Source organism: Galeopterus variegatus, unplaced genomic scaffold, assembly GCF_000696425.1.
Source record: "Galeopterus variegatus unplaced genomic scaffold, G_variegatus-3.0.2 Scaffold649, whole genome shotgun sequence".
NCBI classification, from domain to species: Eukaryota; Metazoa; Chordata; class Mammalia; order Dermoptera; family Cynocephalidae; genus Galeopterus; species Galeopterus variegatus.
Genome location: NW_007726760.1, coordinates 481,859 through 506,990, shown reverse-complemented (window position 1 = coordinate 506,990; position 25,132 = coordinate 481,859). Strand labels below are relative to the sequence as shown.

General features: G+C 42.8%; 1 protein-coding gene and 1 pseudogene across 1 annotated transcript in view; both read right to left on the bottom strand.

Annotated features, from left to right (window-relative positions):
• Nucleotides 1–268: 268 nt before the first annotated feature.
• Nucleotides 269–677, bottom strand: LOC103589104 (annotated as a pseudogene).
• Nucleotides 678–4,926: 4,249 nt separating this feature from the next.
• Nucleotides 4,927–25,132, bottom strand: part of SOCS7 (suppressor of cytokine signaling 7) — a 36,311-nt gene continuing 16,105 nt past the window's right edge. The window contains 5 exon segments of the mRNA XM_008570981.1: nucleotides 4,927–7,254; nucleotides 10,501–10,517; nucleotides 10,520–10,650; nucleotides 11,064–11,199; nucleotides 24,433–24,561. Of these exon segments, the coding sequence (XP_008569203.1) occupies nucleotides 7,204–7,254; nucleotides 10,501–10,517; nucleotides 10,520–10,650; nucleotides 11,064–11,199; nucleotides 24,433–24,561 (464 nt within the window). The 3' untranslated portion in view covers nucleotides 4,927–7,203.

The window sequence follows — 25,132 nt, the reverse complement described above, 5'->3', positions numbered from 1 at the left end:
GCAGAGGGAACAGCATGAGGGAAGGTAGAGTGGCAGGAGAGGGGATGCCATTGTCTGGGGACTTCAGGTCAGACAGTGCAACCATAACGCCACTTGCGAGGGGGGTCTTCAAAAAGTTCATGGAAAATTCATATTATCTTTTAATTCTTTTTATTTTTTGTTCGTTTTAGAGAAATGTTGTGCTTAATGGTAAAGCTTAGCACACTGCAGCACCAGGAATGGCATGGAGTCGAAGCAGCAGGGACAGGTAGGTGACACCCACAGAGCCTCACATGGCGAAGAGGATGAGGAAGGAGACCATCAAACAGAAAAGCCCCGTGTCCTCAGAAAGGGCAAAGCCCAGAATGGCATAGGAGAAGAGATGCTGCTTGAGAGACGGGTTCCTGCCATAGCCAGTGATCAAGCTGCCAAACACCATTCCAATGCCAGCCCCTGAATCAGCCACACCAACTGCAGCAGCTCCAGCACCAATAAACTTTGCTGCTGTGTCAATATCTGGGTGACAATACTGGTCTGGAACTCCCATCTGGCCACCTGAAGTGGGGAGCTGCTGTAGGAAGCTGTTTAGATGAGTTCTCTGGCCTACTTACGAAGGAGGCAAACATAGGTCCGATTAGACCCCTGGTACAACAGTGGGTCAGAGCCGGAGAAATGAGTAGTGCCCTGGTGGTCTGCATTTTTTCAGTATCCCAGCTTTAGCCCTTCAACTTTAATCAGGAGTTAATGATACAAAGTATGGCTATCAGAATGGATATGATACTGTTTCATCATAACATTGACCCATGATTTGTGAATGGACTGACTGGGGCTAGCAGGGATCTCAAGACTCCTTCCTTCTTATCAGGCCTATGCTAATGAAACCCCTGAGAATTAGGGTTCCATTCACTCAGCATGCAGGGAAATTGCAGACAATTCCCAAAAATGCATCAGGGTGGTACATTGGTCTTCTAAGTAGGGGACTTGAAGGGAGACTGGGTGGGAAAGTGAAGAGGGGACACAGTTGTCAACCAGAGAAAGATACCTGGTCCTTTTCTCTCCAAAGAGCACAGCTCAAGATGGAATGGGCTAGGGACATAGCAGGAGGGATGCAGGTGAAACATGAAGATATTAGCAATGACTACTGCGGTAAAATAGGAACTCTCCCTAGGTAGAGCCCAACACCACTGCTCACCAAAACAGAAAGGCCACAGGCACTTGGCTCCAGAAAGCTCTCTGGAATTCTCCCACACTCCTAGGGAAGAAAGTAGCTTTGAGCAACAGAATTTTCCAACATCTCTAATTCTGACAAGATCATCACATCACAGCGATCCCCTGTTCCCAGGGGGTGGGTTATCCGACCCTACGGGGAGGGTGAGGAGCCATGAGAAGGGAGAGAGATTGGAAAACAAACTCAAATAACATAAAATAATTTCTAAACATTTTTATTTCAAATCTCATTTCACCCCTCCCCAAAAAGACATGGGTTGGTACAGCAATCATAAAAAGGAGATACAAACACAAGAGTCAAATGTCTCCCGCACTGACACTTACAAAAAACTGGTAATTGTACATGGGGTTTCCAAACAGGACCTGCAGCAGCTACTACTGTCCCCTTACGAGAGTCAAACATGCCTATTATTACAGTATATACAGACACCCCATTCCGGAACTAATCTATAGGGACATCCCAACACCCATCCCCTCTAGCCCCAGAAAAATACCGAAACACAGCCAAAGTGCATTTGTTTTGTTTATATCAAAACATCTTTCCCGTTCCCCATCCCACCCTCAGACCCTCCCACACCATTTAAGATTGGCCTGCAAGTCTATTTTAAACATTTAGTAATTTTTTATAGTTTATGAAAATAAATTATACAGCAACTATTTTAATAAATTAAGGACAAAACGGGAGAGTAAAGGAGGAAAACTAAATGGGAAGACAAAAGCCAGGCCACGCTTTGGCTTGGAGGAGGGCAGGACTGGCTAAAGAGGACAGAAGTGGTTGCAGGTGTGTGTGGCTCCTCTCCTCATAAAGAACTGGCAACCACCCTCAGCCCAGAATGACACCCCTCTTCACTGAGTTTCTTAAAAACCAGCAAAAATGTACAGCAGTGGCTGTGCCACTGCCAGCACCAGTTTGGGCATTCCAACGACCAGCCAACCACAGAGCAGTGCCTGGATCCTGCTTGTCCCTTGGACAAGGTTCTGGGCCTAATAGTGAGGGGCAGGCTCCTGTTCAAGCAAGCACCAGAGATGGAGTGGTCAGACGAGCCCTCCCTCCACCTGAGCTGGTTAGGGTGCCAAGGACACAGCTTGAGCAGGGCTGTGTGGTTTGTAATTATCCTGAATTCTGATGAAGAGTGTCCTAAGTTTTCCTTACACTCCATCTTCAGGAACAACCATGATCGCAGTCCAGCTGCTACCACACATTCACACTCCCCACCACGGCTGGCTGCTCTTTGCCTGCCCCTTGATGTCTCTTGGCACTGCCAAGGAGGGTGGGGGTAGGAGAGGGGAAGGGAGCAGTTCCAGGTACCCTCTAAGATGTAACAGGAGTGCAGGCATGTCACAAACTCAGCATGCAGGACTGGCTTCCCCAGAGGTAGGTGGAAGTGGGAAGGGATGGGAGAAGGTGTAGAAAAGACAGGAAGGGAAACAGGAAGAAACTGGGTAACACCTACCAGGAAGGTCAAAAAGCAATGGAAACGACAAAGACAACATGAAATCTGCACGTAAAGAAAGGTCTTTCTCTGGCAGATTAGGGAATCAATATTTTAAATACGACTCCTTACTCTTTTTTCTAACTGTAGTACTTGAGTACCCAGTGCCTGTCTCTATGATCTAACCCCCATCTCACTCCTCCCAAGACTTTGCTCTCAAATTTCTCAAGGCCTCCTGTCACTTTGTGCTGAGGACGAAGGCTCCAATGTCAAACAGGATATGGGATCTATCATGGGGACTTGCAGACTTGACCTCTGTGGTCCAATAATCCTATAGCTATCATAGTGGGGGGCGGGGGGAGCACACATTTCTTTTTTTTCTTTTTCTTTTTTTAATAAAAAAGGTTTTACTCCCCAGGAGCAAATAAATCATTTTGAACTACTGATAAACACTGCTGCAGTGAAAAGAAAGATGGCTACATGTATGCAATAGCACAAATTCAGTGTAAGAACAGCTGCGTTGACAATTAGAGATAAAAATCACTTATCCATTCCCCCCATTCCCACAAACCAAACAGAGGATTCCCATAGGGAAAATGTCTAATTCAAAAGCTCCTCCCTTACGGACAGGGGGCATGTCATTCTCTAAAAAGTAGAAAACAAACGCTGGGTCTACCCCTAATAGAGATGCCCTCAACACCCCAACTGGTGGCAAGACTTCTGCAAATGAAGACACACACACACACAAGCACACACAAGACTTCTGCAAATGAAGACACACACACACTCTCTCTCTCTCTCTCAGACCTCCTTTCAGCAGCCATAAAGCTACATCCCAATGCCTCGTCCTCTAACTTCAGGGCTCAAAAGCTAAGATAAAGGCAGTGGGGAAGGGAAGGATCTAACCTAAGGAAAAAATTCTTCCCATCTCCACTTCCTGCTGGGACCAGAGGGCTTCAAGCAGGCCATGCTCTTCTGGGGGCCCAGGGATAAGGGCTGACAAGGCTGGTACCCCAGGGTACTTTTGGTGCTACTCCAGTCTCTCACACCTGGATCTGGGAACCATAATCACCCCCCTCTCCCCAGTTCTTCCTGAATGTACATTGTAGGGAGATTTGCAGCTATCTCCGCATCATTCCTAACCTCAAGAAGGGGCTTACATAGTCAGCCTAAGTGAAAAGTAGGGAAGAAGAAAGGAGTACAAACTGTGGAGTTGAGCTCCCTGCCAAACCTTCCTTCTCAGGAGGCTGGTGCTGCTGTCCACGGCTCAGGTTCCAGGGCGTTACATTTGCTGTAACTAGGCATGGGCAGGTGACCAGGCCCAGATCATCACCAATGGTCTCAAACTGCTAAGAGCCAGTTGTCACCCACTTACTAGTGCCCCGCACCAAAGCCCCTACTCCTGAGCTCCCAACATAGCACGTGTTCAAGTGACAGCAAGCTGTAGCAGTAGTTGTCACTAGCTCACGTTGGTTCACACCCATCCTGAGCAAGGTTAAGGTAGATCAGTCATGAACTAGTGAAGGTTACAAATGCAGGGCCTGAGGGTACTGACATCACCAGACCACCGCTTAGAAATCAACGGCTGGGCCCTAGAAGTGAGAACCATTTCCAGTTTGCGGCTTCAAAATACAACCACCAGAAAGGAATAGGTTCCCTCTGTAGACTGCCTTTCAATGAGCACCGCACAGCACTGGCGAAGTGGGGGGGCTGGCCGGGAGAGGTGAAGGGTGAGTGCTGCCCGCTGCTCGCTGCCCCTGCTCTGCTCTGCTCATGCTCGCCAGGGGCGCCCCACAACTGCGCTGCCCACTCCTCCTCACCCTTGCCCACTGTGCTCTCCCCAAGGCTGCCCACGCAGGCACAAACACCAAGCCCACAGCGGCTGCCTCCTCTTGCGCTGCCCGGTTTTGCAGCCCACTCTATTGAGGAAGGATGAGGCTCCGGCCTGGGCTGTGACTAAAGCACAGACACAGTTGAACACTGCCCTCCCCAGGAAGAGAAAGAAGGTGGGGCGTGCAGTTGGCTCACTCACGCCTCCTCAGCTGGTTTGGTTTTGTACCTGAGAATATGAATTCTCCAGTAGAAACCCCAGTACCACTGGGGGTGCAGGCGCTCTGCCCCCTCACACGGCCTGAGCTGACAACAGTGAGGTCCATTGCAATGGGCAGGAGCCTTACTGACTTCTGGCTCTGGCTCCACCTCACCATCATAACCCCTCAGCATTCACAACTGCCTGATGACTGGGAAGTTACAGTCTAGAAAAAGAAGTTATGGTCTGAAAAAGAAGTCTTTAAAAAAGAATCCTTTATTTGAACGGGGCTGTGCACTGTTGAGTACACACCATGCAGATTTCTGCTTCCTCACTTCTGTTCACGTGTTTTCTCATCTCACTGTCCTGCCTACAACCCAAAGCCTCATCGCCACAGAGCTTTCCCAGACCAGCTGGTGTACCCTGATCTTACCCACTCTAAACATCTTTAAAGACAGTCCTTGACTCTCTGCCACAGTGAGTCATTTTCCAATTGCTTCATGTGTGGCAGTCACCTAAAAGCTCCCTGAGACCAGAGATTTCTTCTACCTCTCATATTTTCCACAGTATCCAGAGCCAGGGAAACATACATTAAAAAATAACTCAAAAATTAGGGGTGGCTGAAATGGAAAAAAGAAGAGATCCCAAGTAGCTGCACATCAGACACTGGAGGATATCAATGGATTCCAGACTTCAGGCTCTACAGTGGGGCAGCACTTTTCCAGAAGATGGCGAGTTACTTGCACCCTCAAGAGGTAAGACTCACAGGTTAAACCAATTTCTGGGATCATAATCCTACCTAGTTGGTAATACTGCCATGGAAGCCAAAGAGAGAAGAGGCACCACATGACAAGTCAGAGGTGGGCTGCGCATAAGCTGCAAAGCTCATTGTGTGAGCTACCTCTTTACAGCTAGGTAATGATGCACGTTTCCTCCCTGTTCAGCTACAAGCAAGAAGACTCTTCATTCCATGCAGGGCATCAGGCAGAAGACCAATACTTCCAATGAGGCAACACTATAAACAACCAAGACACTGGGACCTCACCCCATACCATCAGGAAACCACAAACCTGACAATATTATTTATCTTGTGAGATGAGGCAGACAGGACACCAAAAAACAGTCTCATGGAACACTTACTATAGAAGAGTAATAAAGACCCAACAGCTCAACGGTCACATCTCAGTAGCAAACATCTTCCCAAAGAAACTCTACAGGAAAGCAAACTCATAACATCATAAGACTTGGCAATGGCCAGCTGCAGAAATAAAGACAGTTGAAAGCACTGGAATTTTTCTCTCCCCTTTTCAACATCCACCTGGAAGACAGGCAGCTCTCAAATCAGCATCTGACAGACTTCCCAATGAATGGAGGGCAAACAGGATCTGACTCAGGAAATGTGTGGGTTGCTAGAATAACACTGGAAAACAAAAAGGCCCTTGCTACCTCCTGACCCAGTGATAAACCTGAAAACATGAGCTGTGGTGCTATCCTCCTCTGATGTAAGGAAATCCCATTAGGGCTGAGCTACTAGGGAGCTTTCTCTGGGAAGAGCGCAACTACAATCAATGGTTTCATTTCTCACCTTCCTCCACACTTCCTCTCACTAGCTGACAGACATACGGAGGTAACACTAACTCCTAAGTCATGGGTACGGTTTGCCATTAAGAATCTGGAAGCATGCTCCATTAACCTCAGTAGCCTGTGACTAGAGCTCTGAACCGCTCAGGTGATGAGAAATACTACTGCCTTGACAGCTGGCGGAAGCAACAGGAATAATGTTACCATGACCAGAGTGAAATGTACAGTTATCTCAAGGGGGACCCAGTTGAGGGTGGTAGAAGAACGGGGCTAACTTCAGGTCAGAGAGCTTAAGGAATTTAGTAAAACAAAACTAATACAGCTTCCATGAGAGGTGATTCTGAAGTCAGGTTTCTAAACCTTAAAAGGAAAGGATTCGAGGAGTCACTACTTCCCCCAGCAAAAGCCATTTGCCAGTTTTTATCCAGTAATCTTCTCTTTGAGACCACCCACCCTCCTTTCCCTCCTGCTCCTACTGAGACTAACCCACGGCAATGGGAAGCAGACTCTCCTTCCCTTGGGCACTTCCGATCCTGCTTTGTGCTTCTCTGGCTCCTCCTCCCTTCTTCGAAGTCCATGGTGAAGACTAACTCTGCCTTTGGCACCAGCTGAGCCACTGTCTCCTCTCCTCCCACTCCTTTGGACCTGCTCACCCTTTGCACCACTTCCAATCCAACAGGCACAAACCCCAGCTGCCTTCGAGGTTGAGTTCTCAAGAAATGCAATACCAAAAACAAAACGTCTGAAAAAGAAACAGTGTTGAGACTTTTTCCAGTTTTTCAAGGAGCTTATCCAGTTCCAGGATACCACAGGGGTGGACGTGGACAGTGGAACCCCCACCCAGGAGTATGGCTGTGGGCTTCTTCTAAGCCCTAGGGCTGCATAGGGATACCAAAGTCTGCGCAGAGAATCCCAGCCCTTCCTCTTTATTCTTGTTTTTTCTCACTCTTCTTTTCATGGTAGCTTCATTTGGTTCTTCAAAACTGGAGCTTGGCAACCAAATGCCTAGGCAAAAAAGAAAAAAAAATTAGAACAGTTCAACAGAGTAGAACCAAAATGGAGTGGAAGAACAGCCCAGCCACTGGAGGTAAAGCAGAATAGCTCAAAAGGAGAGTGGAGCTCTCCACAGATACTGCAGCTGGCTGGAGGTGCAGGAATGGCCTTTGTCGGGGGGCTGGGGGCTTCTGAGCAGCCTGTGACTTGGACACCAAAATAAGATGCTGAAACAACTAATAAACATATCCCACCACTTTACCTAAATTCTCTTTCTTTTTTCCTTACCCCTTAATTTCCCACACACCTTTCCCTCCACTTTTTCCCTGAGCCCACCTGCTCTAGGGACTAAAAAGGGAACCGAGCCCCTGGAGTAGCCCCTTGTGAGCCTGACTAGAAACAGAGCTAGGTTTCTGCAGCTTCGGGCTCCTGAAGAGTGTTGACACGGAATCACAAAGGCCAGCGCAACTTCTACCTTCTGACTTGAGATAGGCACTGGTGTGACTATTACTCTGCACCCTGATTCCAAGCACCTGGCATGAAATTCCCCAGGTAACAGCACACCCAGACCAAGTGGGTCATTCAGAACTAAATTACAATCACCCTGACCAACAAGAATAAGGGCCAGATTTCACTACTTAGAGAACTTTCCTTTGGGAAGTGTTACTTCCCCTTTTTCAAGAGGTTTCAGAGTCCAAATCAGGAGCATACTTACATTATACTTATTTTTTGCTACAGGTAACAATCTTAACGGCACAGCAGAAAGGGACCCTGGGAGTCCAGTTCAAACCTTTGTCAGTATATGACTGCCCCAACACTCATGACAAATGGCTACCTTCTGGCCTATACCTGATCATACCATGCTCCTTCCCATCTTAGGTGGAGCCTTTACACTTACAGGTCCCCTTGTCCAGAATGCTGTGCTCCCAGATCCTCGCATGGCTGACTCCTTGATATTCAGATCTCAGCTGAAATGTCACCTCCTCATGAAGCTTTTCCTGATCATCCAAACTTGAGCAGTACTCCACCACTAATCACTAAACTTCAGTTTTATCTTCCTAACATGTATAATCACCTGAAATTAGCCTATTCGTTTATTTACATGTTTGCTGCCTGTCTTTCCCTGTAAGGGAAGCTCAGTAAGAAAGGGCCTTTGAGGGCCGAGCCCGTGGCGCACTTGGTAGAGTGTGGTGCTTGGGAGCACGGCGGCGCTCCCGCCGAGGGTTTGGATCCCATATAGAGACCGGTCCGCTCACTGGTTGAGCGTGGTGCGGGCGCGACACCGAGGGTTGCAATCCCGTTGCCAGTCACGGTACGGGCGCGACACCGAGGGTTGCAATCCTGTTACCGGTCACGAAAAAAGACAAAAAGTAAAAAAAAGAAAAAGAAAGGGCCTTTGAGGGCCAAGCCCGTGGCACACTCGGGAGAGTGCGGCACTGGGAGTGCAGCAGCGCTCCCACCGCGGGTTCGGATCCTATACAGGGATGACCAGTGCGCTCACAGCGCTCACTGGCTGAGTGTGGTGCAGCCGGTCTCAAAAAGGACAAAAAAAAAAAGAAAGGGCCTTTGACTGTCTTGTTGGGCCTATATTCCCAATTCACAAAGCATACTTAACAAATATACAGGTATCTGCTGAATGAAAACTCTTGAGGAAAACCATCCCATTTTTGGACCTTCTCTATTAAAAATGTTCTTCTAAAGTTGGACTGAAACCTAACTCCTTGTAACTTATATCACTTTAGACTTTGTCCTGCCCTAGAACCACACAGAATAAGCTTAACCACTCTTCTCTAGGCAAACCCACCAAATACTTTTTAGCTATCCCACCCTAAAACTTCTCTGCTCCAGGTAAATCATATTTCTTGTCCATTCACTTATGATGGACACTTCCATATGATGAAGTGTGGAGCCCCCACCACCCTGAGGCCTTTCTCTGTGTTTGTGTTTAAATGGTTCTTCCTCGGGCACAGCACCCACAGAAGTGGTGCTCTAACTGAGGGTCCTGATTACTCAATGGTGCGGTCAGATAGATGAACCTCCCTAGTTCCCCTCTACCTTCCCACCCTCATCTCAACTGCAAAGCCAGCATGCGGTGAAGTCCCCTAGACATGAGAGCACTTAGAGACGTTGTAGGAGTCACTTCCAAGGCACACAATTTGCAGAAGAGATTGTATACCTAGTCCAGGATCCTTTAAGTTTAAAACTCCACAGACTCCCAGAGTTAGCATTTCTTGGTCTTTCTTTTTCATTCCTTCTCCTCTTGCTAATCTTTACTAGTCCAGCTTACATGTTTTCCCCCAATAGCACAGGATAATGGGCCACTGGAGCCAAGAGAAGACACGCAGCTAGGTTCACCTTAGCCATGGCTAAAGAAAACCCATGGGACACTAACACCAGCTGTCACTCTCTCTCACTATGAAGACAGCAGAGAGGGTGGAGAGCTGAAAGCGTCCTTTGCACTCTAAGGATGTTGTTCCTGTGGGTTTTTTCCCGTAGTTTGTTTTGTGTGGGGGTCGGGACTGGGAATAGAAGACATATTCAGTGCTTAGAAAGACAGGGGTCATTGAACATCGCAATAGATACTAGAATGTGAAATCTTGCTCATCCTAACACCACCGAAGTCACAACTCTGGCAGTTGTGCTCCATACTTGCCTCTACCTTGCAATGTTCACTTTAACACAGCTTAAAAGACTAATTAGAATTCATCTGCACGAACCAGTATTCTAAGGTATTTTATGGAAAAACAAATGAGTACAACTCAGTGTAGCAGCGGCCCAAATGGAACTCCAAATAGACAGCAGACTATTTTTCTTCATCCCCATATTCCAAGCTGTGGGACATGGGGGGGATCTCACTGAAGTGCACGCCTACTGCAATTAAAGGCATGTTTGCATTCCTTTTGATGGTTTTCTTCCCCTTTGGTTTTCCGCTTTATCTATCATTTGTGCAATATCAGGGAGATCAGCCAAAGTAAGTTTGAGAGAAGGTTGCATACTTAGCTACAGTGGTGTGCCCTCCTCCTTATTTATATTCGGTAATTAGCTGGCATGTTGCTTGGCAAATATTCTTTAAGCCTTTTGTGTCTGTCTGCTTTTCTCCCAATGGGGTATATGCCCCTTGAGGACTCCATTATCAGATGTGGTAACAATATGGGCAGATGCCTAGATCAGGGACATACACAGGGAGTGGGGAGGAGTGGGGGACAAGGCTCAATGCATGATAACTGCCCTGGAGAGCAAGGCAGAGAGAGCTCATACCCTTGGTGGCCACCAGCAGGAGCCCCTCGCTACGTGGAGGGTTCCACCTCTTGCTTCTGTTTGGAAATGAGCTGTGCTTCCTTTAGAGACAGATATACCTCTTCCTGAGGATCATAGTAGTAGAACTTCCGGATATAAGAGATCAGAGGTCTGTGGAAAAACAAACAAGAGGGATAAACACACAGTGTTATTTATATAGAATATAAAAAAAATACCACTTTTGTTCAACTCTTCATTCCCTATATGGTTGAAACTACATGGAAAACGCTCTATGTAATGAAATTCTCACTTTCTCACTTATTATAGTCTGTCTCCCTCTCTCTTACCACTTCCACTTCACTCTTCATGGAGATTGCAGAAGGGAGGCCGACACACACACCTTCCTCCCTTCTGGCTGCAACGTGACAGTTCTCGAGGTGGGTGCTAAGACACAGGAGAAGTGAAAGGATGGTGCCTGTGAATACTGTATGCCAGGCTCTGCCTGTATAAACAGCTTTGCAGCCTTCACTGACATCTGTAACTCACCCTCCCTTCCTACACCAACCCTAATGACCCCATCGTACTTAGGCAGTGGGAGATCCGGGATGTGATCTATCCGGACAAGCTGTCGGATCCGGAATCTGCAAAGGTGCTGGAGGGATTTGACATTGCTGAATCGGGACACTGGATAGAGCAGCTGGACTGGAGTTGGCGGCAGTCCTTCAGGAATGAAAACAGAGGGAAATATTCAGAGGGAACAATGCAGCTAACTGCAACTTCTCTTATAAAGGGAATCCAGGGAGGGGAAACAGGGCTTTTTTATCATTCATACATGTATTCTATGGAAAAGCCCTTCCATGAAGGACTGCTGATTTCCACTTGCAGGAGAACCACTACCACGTTCTCCTTATCCGAAGGCCTCCCTAGCATCCTCTTAACAGCCGAGAATCCTACTTCCCCAGAACAGACCAATGAATAACACCAGGCTAGAGACTTTGCTTAGAGCCAGGTGGCCAATCCCAGGCCTGAGGCTCTCAGGGAAGGGCAAGAATCAAAAGCATCCCTATTGGGAATGGGAGACATTTGTTTGGCAGTATCCTGAAGGTGAGGACTCGGGAAGGCTGTTCAGAGGGGTCCCACCAAATTCTAACTGGGAAGTAGAGAGGCTGGTAAATAGAAGACAATAGCTAGGATCAAAGCTGACAAATCGATCACTCTTGCTATTTACTTCAAGCCAGGATAATCAGGTTCAGCCACCTCTTATCCATCACCCCCCACCCCGCCTCCCACCCCCACTACTGAAATTTTAAGCTGGGGTACAGGAACAGAAGAAAAGAAGATGATGCTTTTAAAAGAACTTTTACAGTAGCTTGAAAAAGCTTGGATTAGTACTATTTGGCACACAAGTGCCTGGTGACTGCTGCCAGCCAGGCTCAGTGGGAGTGCCACACCCTACGTATCAGTGGGCTTAATGCCAGGGAATCCTGACCTCGAAAGAGTCCACATCACAGAATGGAGACACCCAGAATGGCAGGGACACTGAAACAGGGTCAAGGGAGCTAAGAAAATTCTGTCTCAATAAACAAAGGGGATATGGAAGGTAAATAAGCAAACTGCTTTGAGAAATAATCAAAGTTGCAAAATCTTAGAAAGAATTCTTTTCTCAGCCATTGTCACATCAAAAGAAATTCTGCAGACATAGCTGGTCAAAAAATAAAATAGCTACTATTATTGGGGTTTAATTTCAAACAGTTTTTAAATCTTGTTTGAAGGCATAAGAAGAAAGAAATTAAAGCCTGCAAGATTGCTTCCCAAAGCTTTTTCATGGTCGCTGACAACTGGCTTTCTCAAAAAAAAAAAAAAAAGTACCATACATATTGTACTGTTACTAAACAAATAAGCTTATATTTAAAAAACATTTAACACTTTTAGCCTTCAAAACTATTCTTTGCGACAGATACTACCACCCTCATTCCAAATATAAAGAAACTGAGGCCCAGTGAACTTAGAGAATTTGTTCATGGCACAGAACCAATAAAGCTAGCCTGCACTGAAGTTATCAGTGGCTCTGCCGTAGCCCAGTGAACCTCTGAGGGGGGTTCTCCAGGCGTGTCACAAGAGTGCCTGCCCCTCTGACTGTCTGACAGCGGGAAAGTCCAGGACAGTCACCGTACCTTGACTCATGACCAGCCTCCCACAGTCCCTTTCTCCACTCTCCCCTGCTTCAAGCCTAAGGCTTATATTTTGAATCACTACAGTCTTCCTCCTCCACCCAGGTGGTTGGTTCTCTCCATTAAAAAGAAATTCACATAAAAATTTCTCTCTTGAATATATTTAATTCAAGTGGTTTTAAAAAATGATTTTGGGTTCAAGGGCCTCTGTGAATTTGTCCTTTCCCTCACAGGTATTTATATATTGTTTAGTAAATTAATCTATGGCAAAAAGAAAGCTTTGGGGGTTTGTTTGTAATATTGGTAAATTCAACATGATGTTTCAGAGATAAAAGTAATTTATGTATCTAATAATTTATTCCCATAGATACAATGCTATAGGACTTATGCTTAAAGAGATCAAGATAATATGTAACATACAATTATCTGATTGTTTGCCTACTTGCATTTTTTTAGGGGTGGAGTGGCAGGCTGGTAAGGGGATCTGAACCCTTGACCTCAGTGTTATAACACTGCGCTCTAACCAACAGAGATAACTGGCCAGCCCCGACTTGTATTTTAATGACCACGTATATTTGCCTATTTATTTGTGTTACTTTTAGCCTTGAGGTTCACTAATAGCTATTTGAAATCTCTTAATTCTCTGATATTACCTGGTGCCAACCTGATCATTTACTGTTTGTCCCAAAACATAGCAAACGATTTGAGCTCTCACATTCAGAGCATGTTAACAGAAAAGATTAGAATTGAAAGGAAATTCACGATAAATACCAGTGCAGCTGAAACAGTGATCATTAATAACTCTCCTCTGGTGCTCATGCCAGGGGTCCTGGGCACAAATCCAGTTCCCAGCCACATCACTATTTTTTTCTTCTCCCAACAAGGACCAGGTTGGGGAAAGAAATCTCTTCCAGATATGAGCACCCCAACACCCAGGTCTTTCTGCCACACCAGAAGTCTTTTTGCTCCCTGAAAACCAGAATCAGATCAGGAATCATATCTACTTCATAATCAAGGTCTCATTTTCTTAGAAATGTAAGTATATGGCTGGCTGATTAGCTCAATTGGTTAGAGCATGGTGTTATAAGAACAAGGACAAGGATTTGGATCCCTGAACCGGTCAGCTGCCAAAAAATTTTTTAAAAAAGGAAAGAAACATAAGTATTGTAAATACAGAGGGAATAAACTAGGGAGCTTGGATGACTTTATATGTAATCATTCAAGAGGAAAAAATAAACATAAGGTCAAGGGTCAAAAGTTTTCAGCTAACAGGGAAGTACTGTTTAATACCCCATTCTATTCTTCAGCTTTAGAGAGTTTATAAAAAGAAAAACTATACAACATAACAAATTCTTAACAATGCATTTTTCTGGGGAGTGGGAGTAAGAGTTGGAGGGCAGAAGATTCGCTTTTCCTTATATAGTCTTGTGTGCTATTTGACTTTTTTACCACATACATGTTATTTTCACAATTTAATAATTAAAATTAAGAAAACAATTCTATTTACAACGGCATCAAAAGCAATCAAATACTTAGGAATAAACTTAATAAAAGAAGTGTAAAACTTATAAAAAATTACAAAATATTGTTCAAAGGGTTTAAAGAAGACCTTAACAAGAAGGAAGATACCCCATGTCCGTGGATCAAAAGACTTAATACTGCCAGTACAGCAATACAACCCAAACTGGTGTACAACTCAAACCCTACCAAAATCTCAGTGAGCTTTTTTGAAGAAATTGACAAGTTGATCTTAAAATTCATATGGAAATGCAAGGGACCCAAAATAGCCAAAACGATCTTGAAAGAGCAGAACAAACTTGGAAGACTCACTCTTCTCAATTTCAAAACTTACTACAAAGCTATATAGTAATCAAGACAGTGTGGCATAAGGATGAACATACAGCTCAGTGGAAGAGAACTGAGAGTCCACAAATAAACCCTCACATTTACAATGAACTGATTTCAACAAAGATGCCAAAACAATTCAATGGGGAAAGAAATATCTTTTCAACAAATGGTGCAAGGACAACTGGATATTCACACGAAAAAGAATGAAGATAAACCCCTTCCTCACACCACACACAAAAATTAACTCAAGGGCCGGCCCGGTGGCGCACTCGGTAGAGTGTGGCGCTTGGGAGTGCAGCGGCGCTCCCGCCGAGGGTTTGGATCCCATATAGAGACCGGTCCGCTCACTGGTTGAGCGTGGTGCGGGCGCGACACCGAGGGTTGCGATCCCGTTGCCGGTCGCGGTACGGGCGCAACACCGAGGGTTGCGATCCCGTTACCAGTCACGAAAAAAGACAAAAAGGAAAAAAAAAAAATTAACTCAAAATGGATCACAGACCTAACTTAACAGCTAAAACTATGTTTCTTAAAAGAAAGTATAGGCATTAATCTCCATTACTGTGGGTTATCTTCTAAATATAACAAGGAAAAAAAAAAAGAAAAATAGATAAATGGAAGCTCATCAAAATCAAAACCGTTTGTGCTTCAAAGGATATCATTAACAAAGTAAAAGAACAACCCACAGAATGGGATAAAATATTTGGAAATCATATATATCTGACAAGAAACTTGTATCTAGAATACATAAAGAACTCTTATAACTCAATAATAAAAAGACAACCCAATTTTAAAAAAGGGCAAAGAATTTGAATAGATATGCAAATAGCCAATAAACACATGAAAAGATGTCAATATCATCAGTAATTAGGGAAATGCAAATCAAAACCACAATGAGATACCACTTCACACCCACTAGGATGGCTACATTAAAAAAGATAGACAATAACAAGCCTTGGTGAGGACATGGAAAAATTGGAATCCTTATGCATTGCTGGTGGGAATGCAAAATTGTGCAGTAGTTGTGGAAGGTCTGGCGGGTTTTCAAAAAGTTAAACATAGGGATGGCATATGAGACAGCGATTCCATTCCTAGGTATATCCAAGAGAACTGAAAACATATATTCACACAAAATCTTGTGCATGAATGTTCATAGAAGCATTATTTCATTCATAATAGCCAAAAAGTGGAAACAACCCAAATATCATCAACTGATAAACAAAATGTGTTATCTCCACACAATGAAACATTATTCAGTCATAAAAAGGAACAGCGTGCTGTTACATGCTACAACACACAGGAACCTTGAAAACATTATGCTAAGTGAAAAGAACCAAACACAAAAGGCCAATTATTGTATGATTCCATTTATGAAGTATCCTGAATAGTCAAATCCATAGAGACAGAAAACAGATCAGTGGTTGCCAGGGGCTAGAAGGTGAGGGGAATAGGGAGTAACTGCTAACGGTATGGGGTTTTCAATTTGGGTGATGAAAATGCTCTGAAACTGATCGTGGTGATTGTTGTGCAACTCTGTGAATATACTAAAAACCACTGAATTGTTCACTTTAAATGGGTGAATTTTATGTTACATGAATTACATCTCAATAAAGTTGTTATATGAGGGAGGGAGAAACAGCGGGAAGAAACTTCCACTGGCCAAAGATGGTACAATATGAGCTTCAATAACCGTAACTGTAATGGATTAAACCCACCAAGTACAATTAATTCAATTAATTAATAATACTATTTTTAAAAATGGTCATCTTCAAAGGATGATAGGGAACCAATTCATTATCTTGAAAATTGGTAAATAAAAGAATGAAGCATTTATCCTGATTTTCCTACATGAATATGATAAACAAACAATAGATGAGGGAAAATGTTTCTATAAAATTATTCCATCTAATAAATAAAAAGGAAGTGATAAAATCAGAATATCACCATTTGGCAACTTCCAATGAATGGCTGCTAAGATCACAAAGAGACACACCAGACATTATATGTTTCCCTACAGACATGCCAAATACTACCTATACAGTCTTGCCAAAAAGATCAAGCCTGAGATTGGATCAGACTCCTGCTAATTTGTAAGAAATACAGAGCACAGAACAGCATGCTGAAATATACCAACCAGCAAAATCCAGGGAGATTCTCCAGGTCAAACAACCCAATTCTTCAATAGATAAATTATAAGGAAATAAAAAAGAAACCTACAGATTAAGAGACTTAAAAGACATCGAATTTTTTCAAAGTGAACAACTCTAAAGCATAGTGTTCAGGAAAGCACATTTGGAAGATAAAAGTATTAACAGAAAAACAAAAGGAAGTTATTCCTATAAAGGGAGGGGTAGAGATTGTGACAGGGCACATGGAAGGATTTCTTGTGTGGCTGGCAAAGTTCTAGTTCTTCTGACTGAGTGGTGTTCACCTTATAATAAAATTAAACCATGCATTTGATTTGTATGGTTTCCTATATAGTTCATAATAAAAAAAGAAAAGAAAAGAAATACAGATACTATATTACCTTTAAAGTAGTGCTGTCACCTGCCCGCAAAAGCAAACCCAAACCAGGTATCAAGCCTTTGGATCCAATTACCATTTTATAGGAAATTTAGAGGACAGAAGAACCTATCAAGTTACACCATGGGGATGCTCTAGGTAAATTCCAGACAGGACAATATTTTAAATATACAAATTGCAAGGAAAAGAGGAAAAAAAAGAAAAAAGAAGAGACGAAAAGGAAAACTATAAATTAAAAGACATTTAAGACACATTAACCAATAGCCATATGCAGATTTAATTGAAACCCAATTCAAAAAACTGTTTTCTTTTGTTAAGATACTGACTTGGTTACAAAGTGATCAAGGTTTAATGTCACTAGTAATAAGCCACTGACATGTACATCCTGATATAAAGCACTGAGAATGATACATCACTTTGTCGGTATTATTCCCCCAATAATGTGTACCCAAATTGAGGAACATCCTACAAAACAACTGATCAAAACTCTTCAAAACTCTCATTATCATGAAAGACCAATAAAGACTGAAGAATTATCACCAATTGGAAGAGACTAAGGAGACATGACATCTCAAGAAATGTAAGATCTTAGAACAGATTCCTAGAATTAAAAAAAAGACATATGGCTGGCCAGTTAGCACAGGTGGTTAGAACATGGTGCTGATAACACCAAAGGTCCAGGGTTCGATGCCTATATGGGCCAGCTGACAAAAAAAAAAAAAAAAAAAAAAAAAATTGTCTTACCTGAGAGAAATAATAATCAACAGAGACCTAACAATAAATAAATAAATAGATAGTAGATAGATTAATTAATTAATTAATTAATTTTTAAAAAGACATTAGTAGAAAAACTAGTGAAATCTCAATAAGTAGTTTAGTTAATTAATAGTAATGTACCAGTGTTAATTTCTTAGTTTTAATAATTTCACCAACATAATATAAGATGGGCATACAGGAATTGGTACTATTTCTGCAACTCTCTATAAGTCCAACATTATCTCAAAATAAAAAGCTAAAATAAAAACTATGACATGTGCTGGCCAGTTAGCTCAGATGGTCAGAGTATGGTGTTGTTAACACTAAGGTCAAGGGCTTGGATCCCAGTACCAGCCAACACCAAAACAAAACAAAACAAAAAAAACTATGACATTTATGAGACAATTGGAAGTGTGAATGTTGACCAGATATTTGATATTAAGGAATCACTATTAAATTTTATTTAGGTGTGAAATTATACCATAAATACATTTTTAAAAAGTCGTTAGCTAATTGTCACATCCAAGAGAAGTCTAAGGAGACATGATAATTAAATATAATGTGGTAGCCTGGATATTCTGGAACAGAAAAAGGACATCAGATAAAAAGGAAATCTGAATAAAGTATGGATATCAGTTAACAATAATGTATTAAGAATAGTTCATTAAGTGTGACAAATGTACCACACTAACATAAGATGTTAATAACAGGAATCTGGGCATGGGGTGTATGGGAACTCTGTGTGATATCTATGTAATTTCTTTATAAAACTAAATGTATTATTATTATTATTTTTTTTTTTTTGTCTTTTTGTCTTTTTTTCGTGACCGGCAACGGATCGCAACCCTCAGTGTCGCGCCCGTACCGGACCGGGACCGGCAACGGGATCGCAACCCTCGGTGTTGCTCCCACACCTCACTCAGCCAGTGAGCGGGAACCGGTCTGTATGTGGGATCCGAACCCTCAGCAGGAGCGCCGCCACGCTCCCAAGCAGCACACTGTAGCAGTGCGCCACCGGGCCGGCCCTATTTTTTTTTTTTTTAAGATGACTAGTAAAGGGATCTTAACCCTTGACTTGGTGTTGTCAGCACCATGCTCACCCAGTGAGCTAACCAGCCATCCCTATATGGGATCCGAACCCATGGCCTTGGTGTTATCAGCACCACACTTTCCTGAGTGAGCCATAGGCCGGCCCAAACTAAATGTATTCTAAAATAAGTTTTTTGGGTTTTTTTTTTCTGTAAAGTCATTATTGTTTAGAGAAACATACTGAAAATTTACAGATGATAAGATATCTGGGATTTGCTCCAGTATAACAAGGGCTGTACATAAAAACTGACTTCTGCATTTTAACGTATATTACATTTCTTTTTTTTAAAGATGACCGGTAAGGCGGTAAGAGGATCTTAACCCTTGACTTGGTGCTGTCAGCACCACACTCTCCCAAGTGAGCCAACCGGCCATCCCTATATAGGGATCCAAACCCACGGCCTTGGTATTATCAGCACCACACTCTCCCAAGTGAGCCATGGGCCGGCCCAACATATGTTACATTTCAATAAAGTATACTTAAACAAAAAGTACTAGTATGCAACAAGGGAGTGGATAGGCATGTGGACAGGGCAGGTGTCACCATGGGCTCCGTGGGCTGATGATGGTTGTTGGGGCTGGGTGATTTATTATACTATTCTGTGTACCTAGGATTTACTGTTCTATTCTGCATATGAAACAAATGAACATAAAGAAGAAAATAAGCCAGAAGTAAGTCTGGTTTGCAAACATACATGAGGGAGTCTTACTGAGTTGCTAGAGGGGCCATTTAGCCAGAGCAAGGAGGGGAGCCCAGTCAATGGCAAGACTGTGCCTATAAAACAAGGTCAACTATTCACCTGAGAAAAGCCCAGAGACTATGGTCACAAATTTCCACGAAAGGAGTCCTGACTTCTTCACAAGCATCCATGAAATAATCTCTTCTGAAAATGCCTAATATCTCATCAGCAAATATGTGAGTGTTCTAATATGCGAAATAATATAGAGCAAAGGAAAGATAATTCTTACCTGGAAGGACCTGGCAATCAGACAGGGAAGATAAATAACAACAAAGGATATCCCAGGGGCCACCCAGAGTGTCATTCAACAAATATATCCTGAGTACCTCCTTTACAGGGTTGGGAGTCCACTACAGACACCACTTTAAACACATCCTGTACTCCTACATCTTAGAGACCATGAGGAAAAAGTAACATCTGTTGAGTGCTTACTCTGTGCCAGGTATTATCTTAAATATTTTACATGAATAATCTTTTGCATTTCTCAAAACCCTATAAGGAAGGTAATATCATCATTCCTGTTTCACTGATGAGGAAACTGAGGCAGGAGAGTTTTAGTAACATGACTAAAATCACACAGCTAAGTAAGTAGCAGGGCCAAGGGTGACACTCAGGTGTTCTGGCTCCAGAATGCATACTTTCTCACTCCTATGGTATATAGCAGTGGTTCCCAACTGGGGAGGATTTTGGCCTCCAAGACATATGGAAACATAATTTTGATTACCACAACTGGGGGCGGGGGACTGGGTGCTACTGGCATCTAGTGAGTAGAAGCCAGGAATGCTGGTAAACCTCCTCCAATGCACAGGATATCCCCCACAACAAAGAATTCTCCAGCCTAAAATGTCAATAGAGCTGAGTTGAGAAACCCTGGTATACAGGGAAGACACGTCACTGAACAAGTAATTATAGGCTTAAAGATGGTTACAAAAGAGGGCTGGCCAGTTAGCTGAGATAAGGTTAGAGCGTGGTGTTATAACACCAAGGGCAAGGGTTCAGATACCCTTACAGGACAGCCGCCAAAAAAAAAGTTACAGAAGAGGAAGTAACTGATTTCCTTAATGTGTTGTCCAATTCAAAGTGTGAATTTTTTTGAAATGTATTTTTTTCTTCATGCATGTCACAGTTGAAGATTCTCCAACTAAAAAGGACATGTTCGCTTTGAGTCTGGCTCTAATAGCATCAGAGGTTTTATGCTAAACCAGTCACATTCTCTTTTTTGACACTGATGTCTGGTATTAGAGGTTTAGTTTATAACTGTGAAACGGAAGGGGCCAGATTGAGATGTAATCAATGACCTAAGATCTGTTGGGACCATGCTCCAAAATTATGATGAGAAGGGATAAGGGGAAAACCAAGCTCAGGCGCCATCATTTTTACTAACAGTCCCTCCCTTAAATGCTGGTTATTCAATGTATTCTAATTAATTTCCTTCTGCTTGTCATTGCCACCATCCAGAACTTTTCCATTAGTCCTAGTTACGCAATTCCTGTGATCCAGAGCATCCCTTTGACACTCGTCTTGATGCCCTCCTAGTACATCCAGCTCTGGGATTACAGCCAGAAAAACCTGAGTTTGCATCCTGGCTCTGCAATTCACCTGTTCATCAGTTTCTTAATCTGTTTTTTGTTTTGTTTTGTTTTGTTTTTAAATACTGTAATATCCCCTCAAAGGGTTTTGTAAGGATGAATGAAATAACATCTGGCCCCTTGTATGCGTTCAGTTATGTCATTCCAAAATCTGAACAAACAGGCTCCTTTCTAGAACCTATTGAGTTAAAATCCTTAATGCAGACTGACAGAGGTCAACCTAAATGCTAATGACTACCTCTTCCTCACTCTAATCTTTTCCCCTAATAAAGTCAAGCTCATATAACGCCTAGACCTTTATGATAAGCAAAAGAGGGCAGCAAACACGGCTTTGCCTTCTTTGTGCCAGTCCTTCAAAGAGAGATCACTTATGATCGGGGGCAAATACTAACTCTGCTTTACCCTTTCAACTTGATTATAAAAAAAAAAAGTAATAATAAATGCAAACAGATATTCTACCTGTAGCATTTATCACAGGTCCTAGAAAGATACCCCCTACTAATAAACATGGTTCTACCTTCTTCATGTAGTTCACAAATACCAGCAAACCCAATTTTCAATTGATTACTGCTACCTTACTCCATAACAGAGTGGTGGTAAGTAATGCATAGGATTTGGAGTTAGTTGGGTCCGGAATTGGATCCTGGCCTTCCACACTGATCAGCTATGTTACCGTTAGAGTAAGTAATTAACGCCCAGCCACCAAAAACAAAACAAAACAAAAATAGAGTAATTAACTTTTGAGTCTCAGCCTTAATTTCCTCATGAGCAAAATTAAAATAGTCTTATCTTTTTTTATTTGATTTTATTTTTTTAAGATGACTGATAAGGGGATCTTAACCTTTGACTTGGTGGTGTCGGCATCACACTCTCTCAAGTGAGCTAACTGGCCATCCCTATATAGGGATACGAACCCGTGGCCTTGGTGTTATCAGCACCACACTCTCCCAAGTGAGCTACAGGCCAGCCATTATCTTCTTTTAAAATAGACTCATCTATTATTTAACTTTGAGGTTGTTTTAAGAAGTTAGAGATATCTAAATAAAGAACCTGACCAAGTACTTGGCACATGATAGGCACTCGATAAATACTATAGTAGCAAACATTAGAAGCTCTAGCTCTTAATACAACATTAAGAACCTTAGTTAAAATTTCTGAACGCAGGGCACATTTGTGGAATGGAATGAGCTGTACCTGAGGAGTCCAAGATTTCGTGAAGTCTCTCAATACTCTACAAGTAGAGACATGCTCCAGAGCCCAGAACCCTCTCTACGATTTCCGTGGCTTGCCCACAAGCAGAGCTGATTACCCTGCCCTTGTCAATCCCCGCCATGCTGGGCACTGAATTGAACACGTGCTCTTGCCTTTGTCTTCCTACCTGTCCCATTTTGAGGCTATTAGCCCTCTAAGGGCTGAAATCTGGCTTAGTTTTGATACTCAGTTGTAAAATGTTTGTTAAATACCAAAAAAAAAAAAAAAAAAAAAGCCACAAACTATGAAAATTACAGACCCAATTCCTACAAGGAAAGATTGTAACTTTCCCTTTTAACCAAGTCAACTGCACAAGACCTGACTACGTTGACAGCACTGAGGCAAATACCAAATGAAGTGAGAATTAATACAGTTCACACCCTGTCATGTCTTATTTAAAATCACCGAGATTATAAAAAACATTCCTGTCACCTGGCTCCATCCTGTTCCTGATGCTCTGCCCAAGGTTCCCCTACAACTCCTACTTTTTAGAGCAATTTCTTGGCACCCCGTTTAAGAATCTTAATCTGATTCAACGAGAAAGCACGAAGTTCTCATTTTAACTTCTGTTACATCTTACAATTTCCTCACATTAATGTGCCTGTTACTTTGCTTTACCCAACAGTATAAAAGTAGGTTCCTTCAAACCATCCCTTCTTCCCCTCCAATAGAGATTATACAGATACCTCCCTAACTTAGTGAGCAGGAAGACTATATAAGTACACCAGTGAAGATGGGAACTGTCCAGTGCTCCCAAATGGAGAGAAATCTTTTTCTTTTTTTGTCTTTTTTTCGTGACCGGCAACGGATCACAACCCTCAGTGTCGCGCCCGTACTGGACCGGGACCAGCAATGGGATCGCAACCCTCAGTGTTGTGCCCGCACCTCGCTCAGCCAGTGAGCGGCCGGTCTGTATGTGGGATCCGAACCCTCGGCGGGAGCGCCGCCGCGCTCCCAAGCGGCGCACTGTAGCAGTGCGCCACTGGGCCGGCCCCGAGAAATCTTTGTATTCAACAATGGTAGGGACAACAAGTGTGGTGAATTGAATTATGTCCCGCCAAAACTCTCTGAAGCTTGAATTGTGTCCTCCAAGTGTTATGTATTAGAAACTTTGCCCCCACTGTGACTGTTAAGAGTGTGGGAAATCCTATTATGGTAATTGAAAGGTGGAGCCTTGAAGAGGTGATTAGATTGTAGGACCGTGCAGTAGTGAATGGATTAAAAATGGTGCTCAGGGGTGTGGTTCTAAGGGCTTTAAAAGAGAGAGGAGAGAGGAGAGTCTGTCTGTCTTTCTCTGCTCTACCATCTCACAAAGTGATTCTCTGCGTCACTGAAATCATCACCGAGACCCTCACCAGATGTGTTTCCTGGATTTGAACTTCCAAGCCTCTGAAACCATAAGCAATAAATTTCACTTTCTTACAAAGTACCCAGTTCCATGTATTCTGTTATAACCAACAAAGATGCACTAATACAACGAGATACAATAAAAGTAGCTACTCTTTGAGAGCAAGTTTAGTACAACAAGTTTAGCAAAACCGGCAGCAGATACTTCCTAACAGACTGCAATTGTACTCAGCCTCCTTAACACTAACCACTGCCTCTGGTGAACACTCTCTTAACTTCCCTTTCCTGTGGAAATGACCTGAGAGCTCTCACCTCTCTGTTTCTCAGGCCAGTGTTGAGACGCCTGGATCAGGGACAAGGAACACCTCCAAATGTCAAATGTTCACATGATGCCTGGACATCAGAGATGGGAGCAATTTTCTCTTTCATGTGGTCAGAGAATCAAAGATTCCTCCTCAGGTGTGGAGGGATTAATGTACAAAGACAGGGGTTTAACCACTGGACTCTGTAGGAAGAGTGCTTGCTCTAACAGCCAGAAAAAGAGCTTCAAGAAAGTGGTGTGGCCTTTGGGGGCAGGGGGGCCATTTTGATACTATACTGGATCATATCCAAGTTAAATAATTAATATAACTACAGCCTTACCTGGAACCCTGGATCTCAAGAAATAGAGAAACTTCCCATTCTTGGAGTGCATGATGGCTCTCTTAATGAACTCCACCACAGACTGACAGCGATCCTCAAACTTGGGGTGACACCAAAGGCTGAAGGTTCCTGCCATGGAAAATTAAGGAGAAGTAAAAATTTAAAAACTTACTTTAGAAAGATCTGAGAGACTGATTTGAACATTTTACTAATGATTCTTACTTTGGAGAGGGCAATTTTGTGGGCAAGCTGGGTCAAAGGTCCCTGAAGCCATGTTTTCCTGCTTATTCCACAACTAATGGGAAGAAAGATGTTGTATTTCATAAGATGTAAATTAGGTCTTACAAGATTTTTGTTAAACAAATAAATAATAAATTCATATCAGAAAAAAGGATATAAAAAGGTTTGAACATTAATCAAAGTATGAACATTAATCCTTAAATCATAGACTTTGTTTTTATATATGAGGGTACTTCAAAAAGTTCGTGGAAAAACAGAATTAAAAGACAATATGAATCTGTCCATGAACTTTTTTAAGACCTCTTGTACATATTTCCTATAAATACCATAAGAAAAGACTACCATACAGCTAGCTAGTTAGCTCACTTGGTAGAGTGTGATGCCAATTACACCAAGGTCAAGGGTTCAGATCCCCTTAGTGTCCAGCCACCAAAAAAAAAAAAAAAAAAAAAAAAAAAAA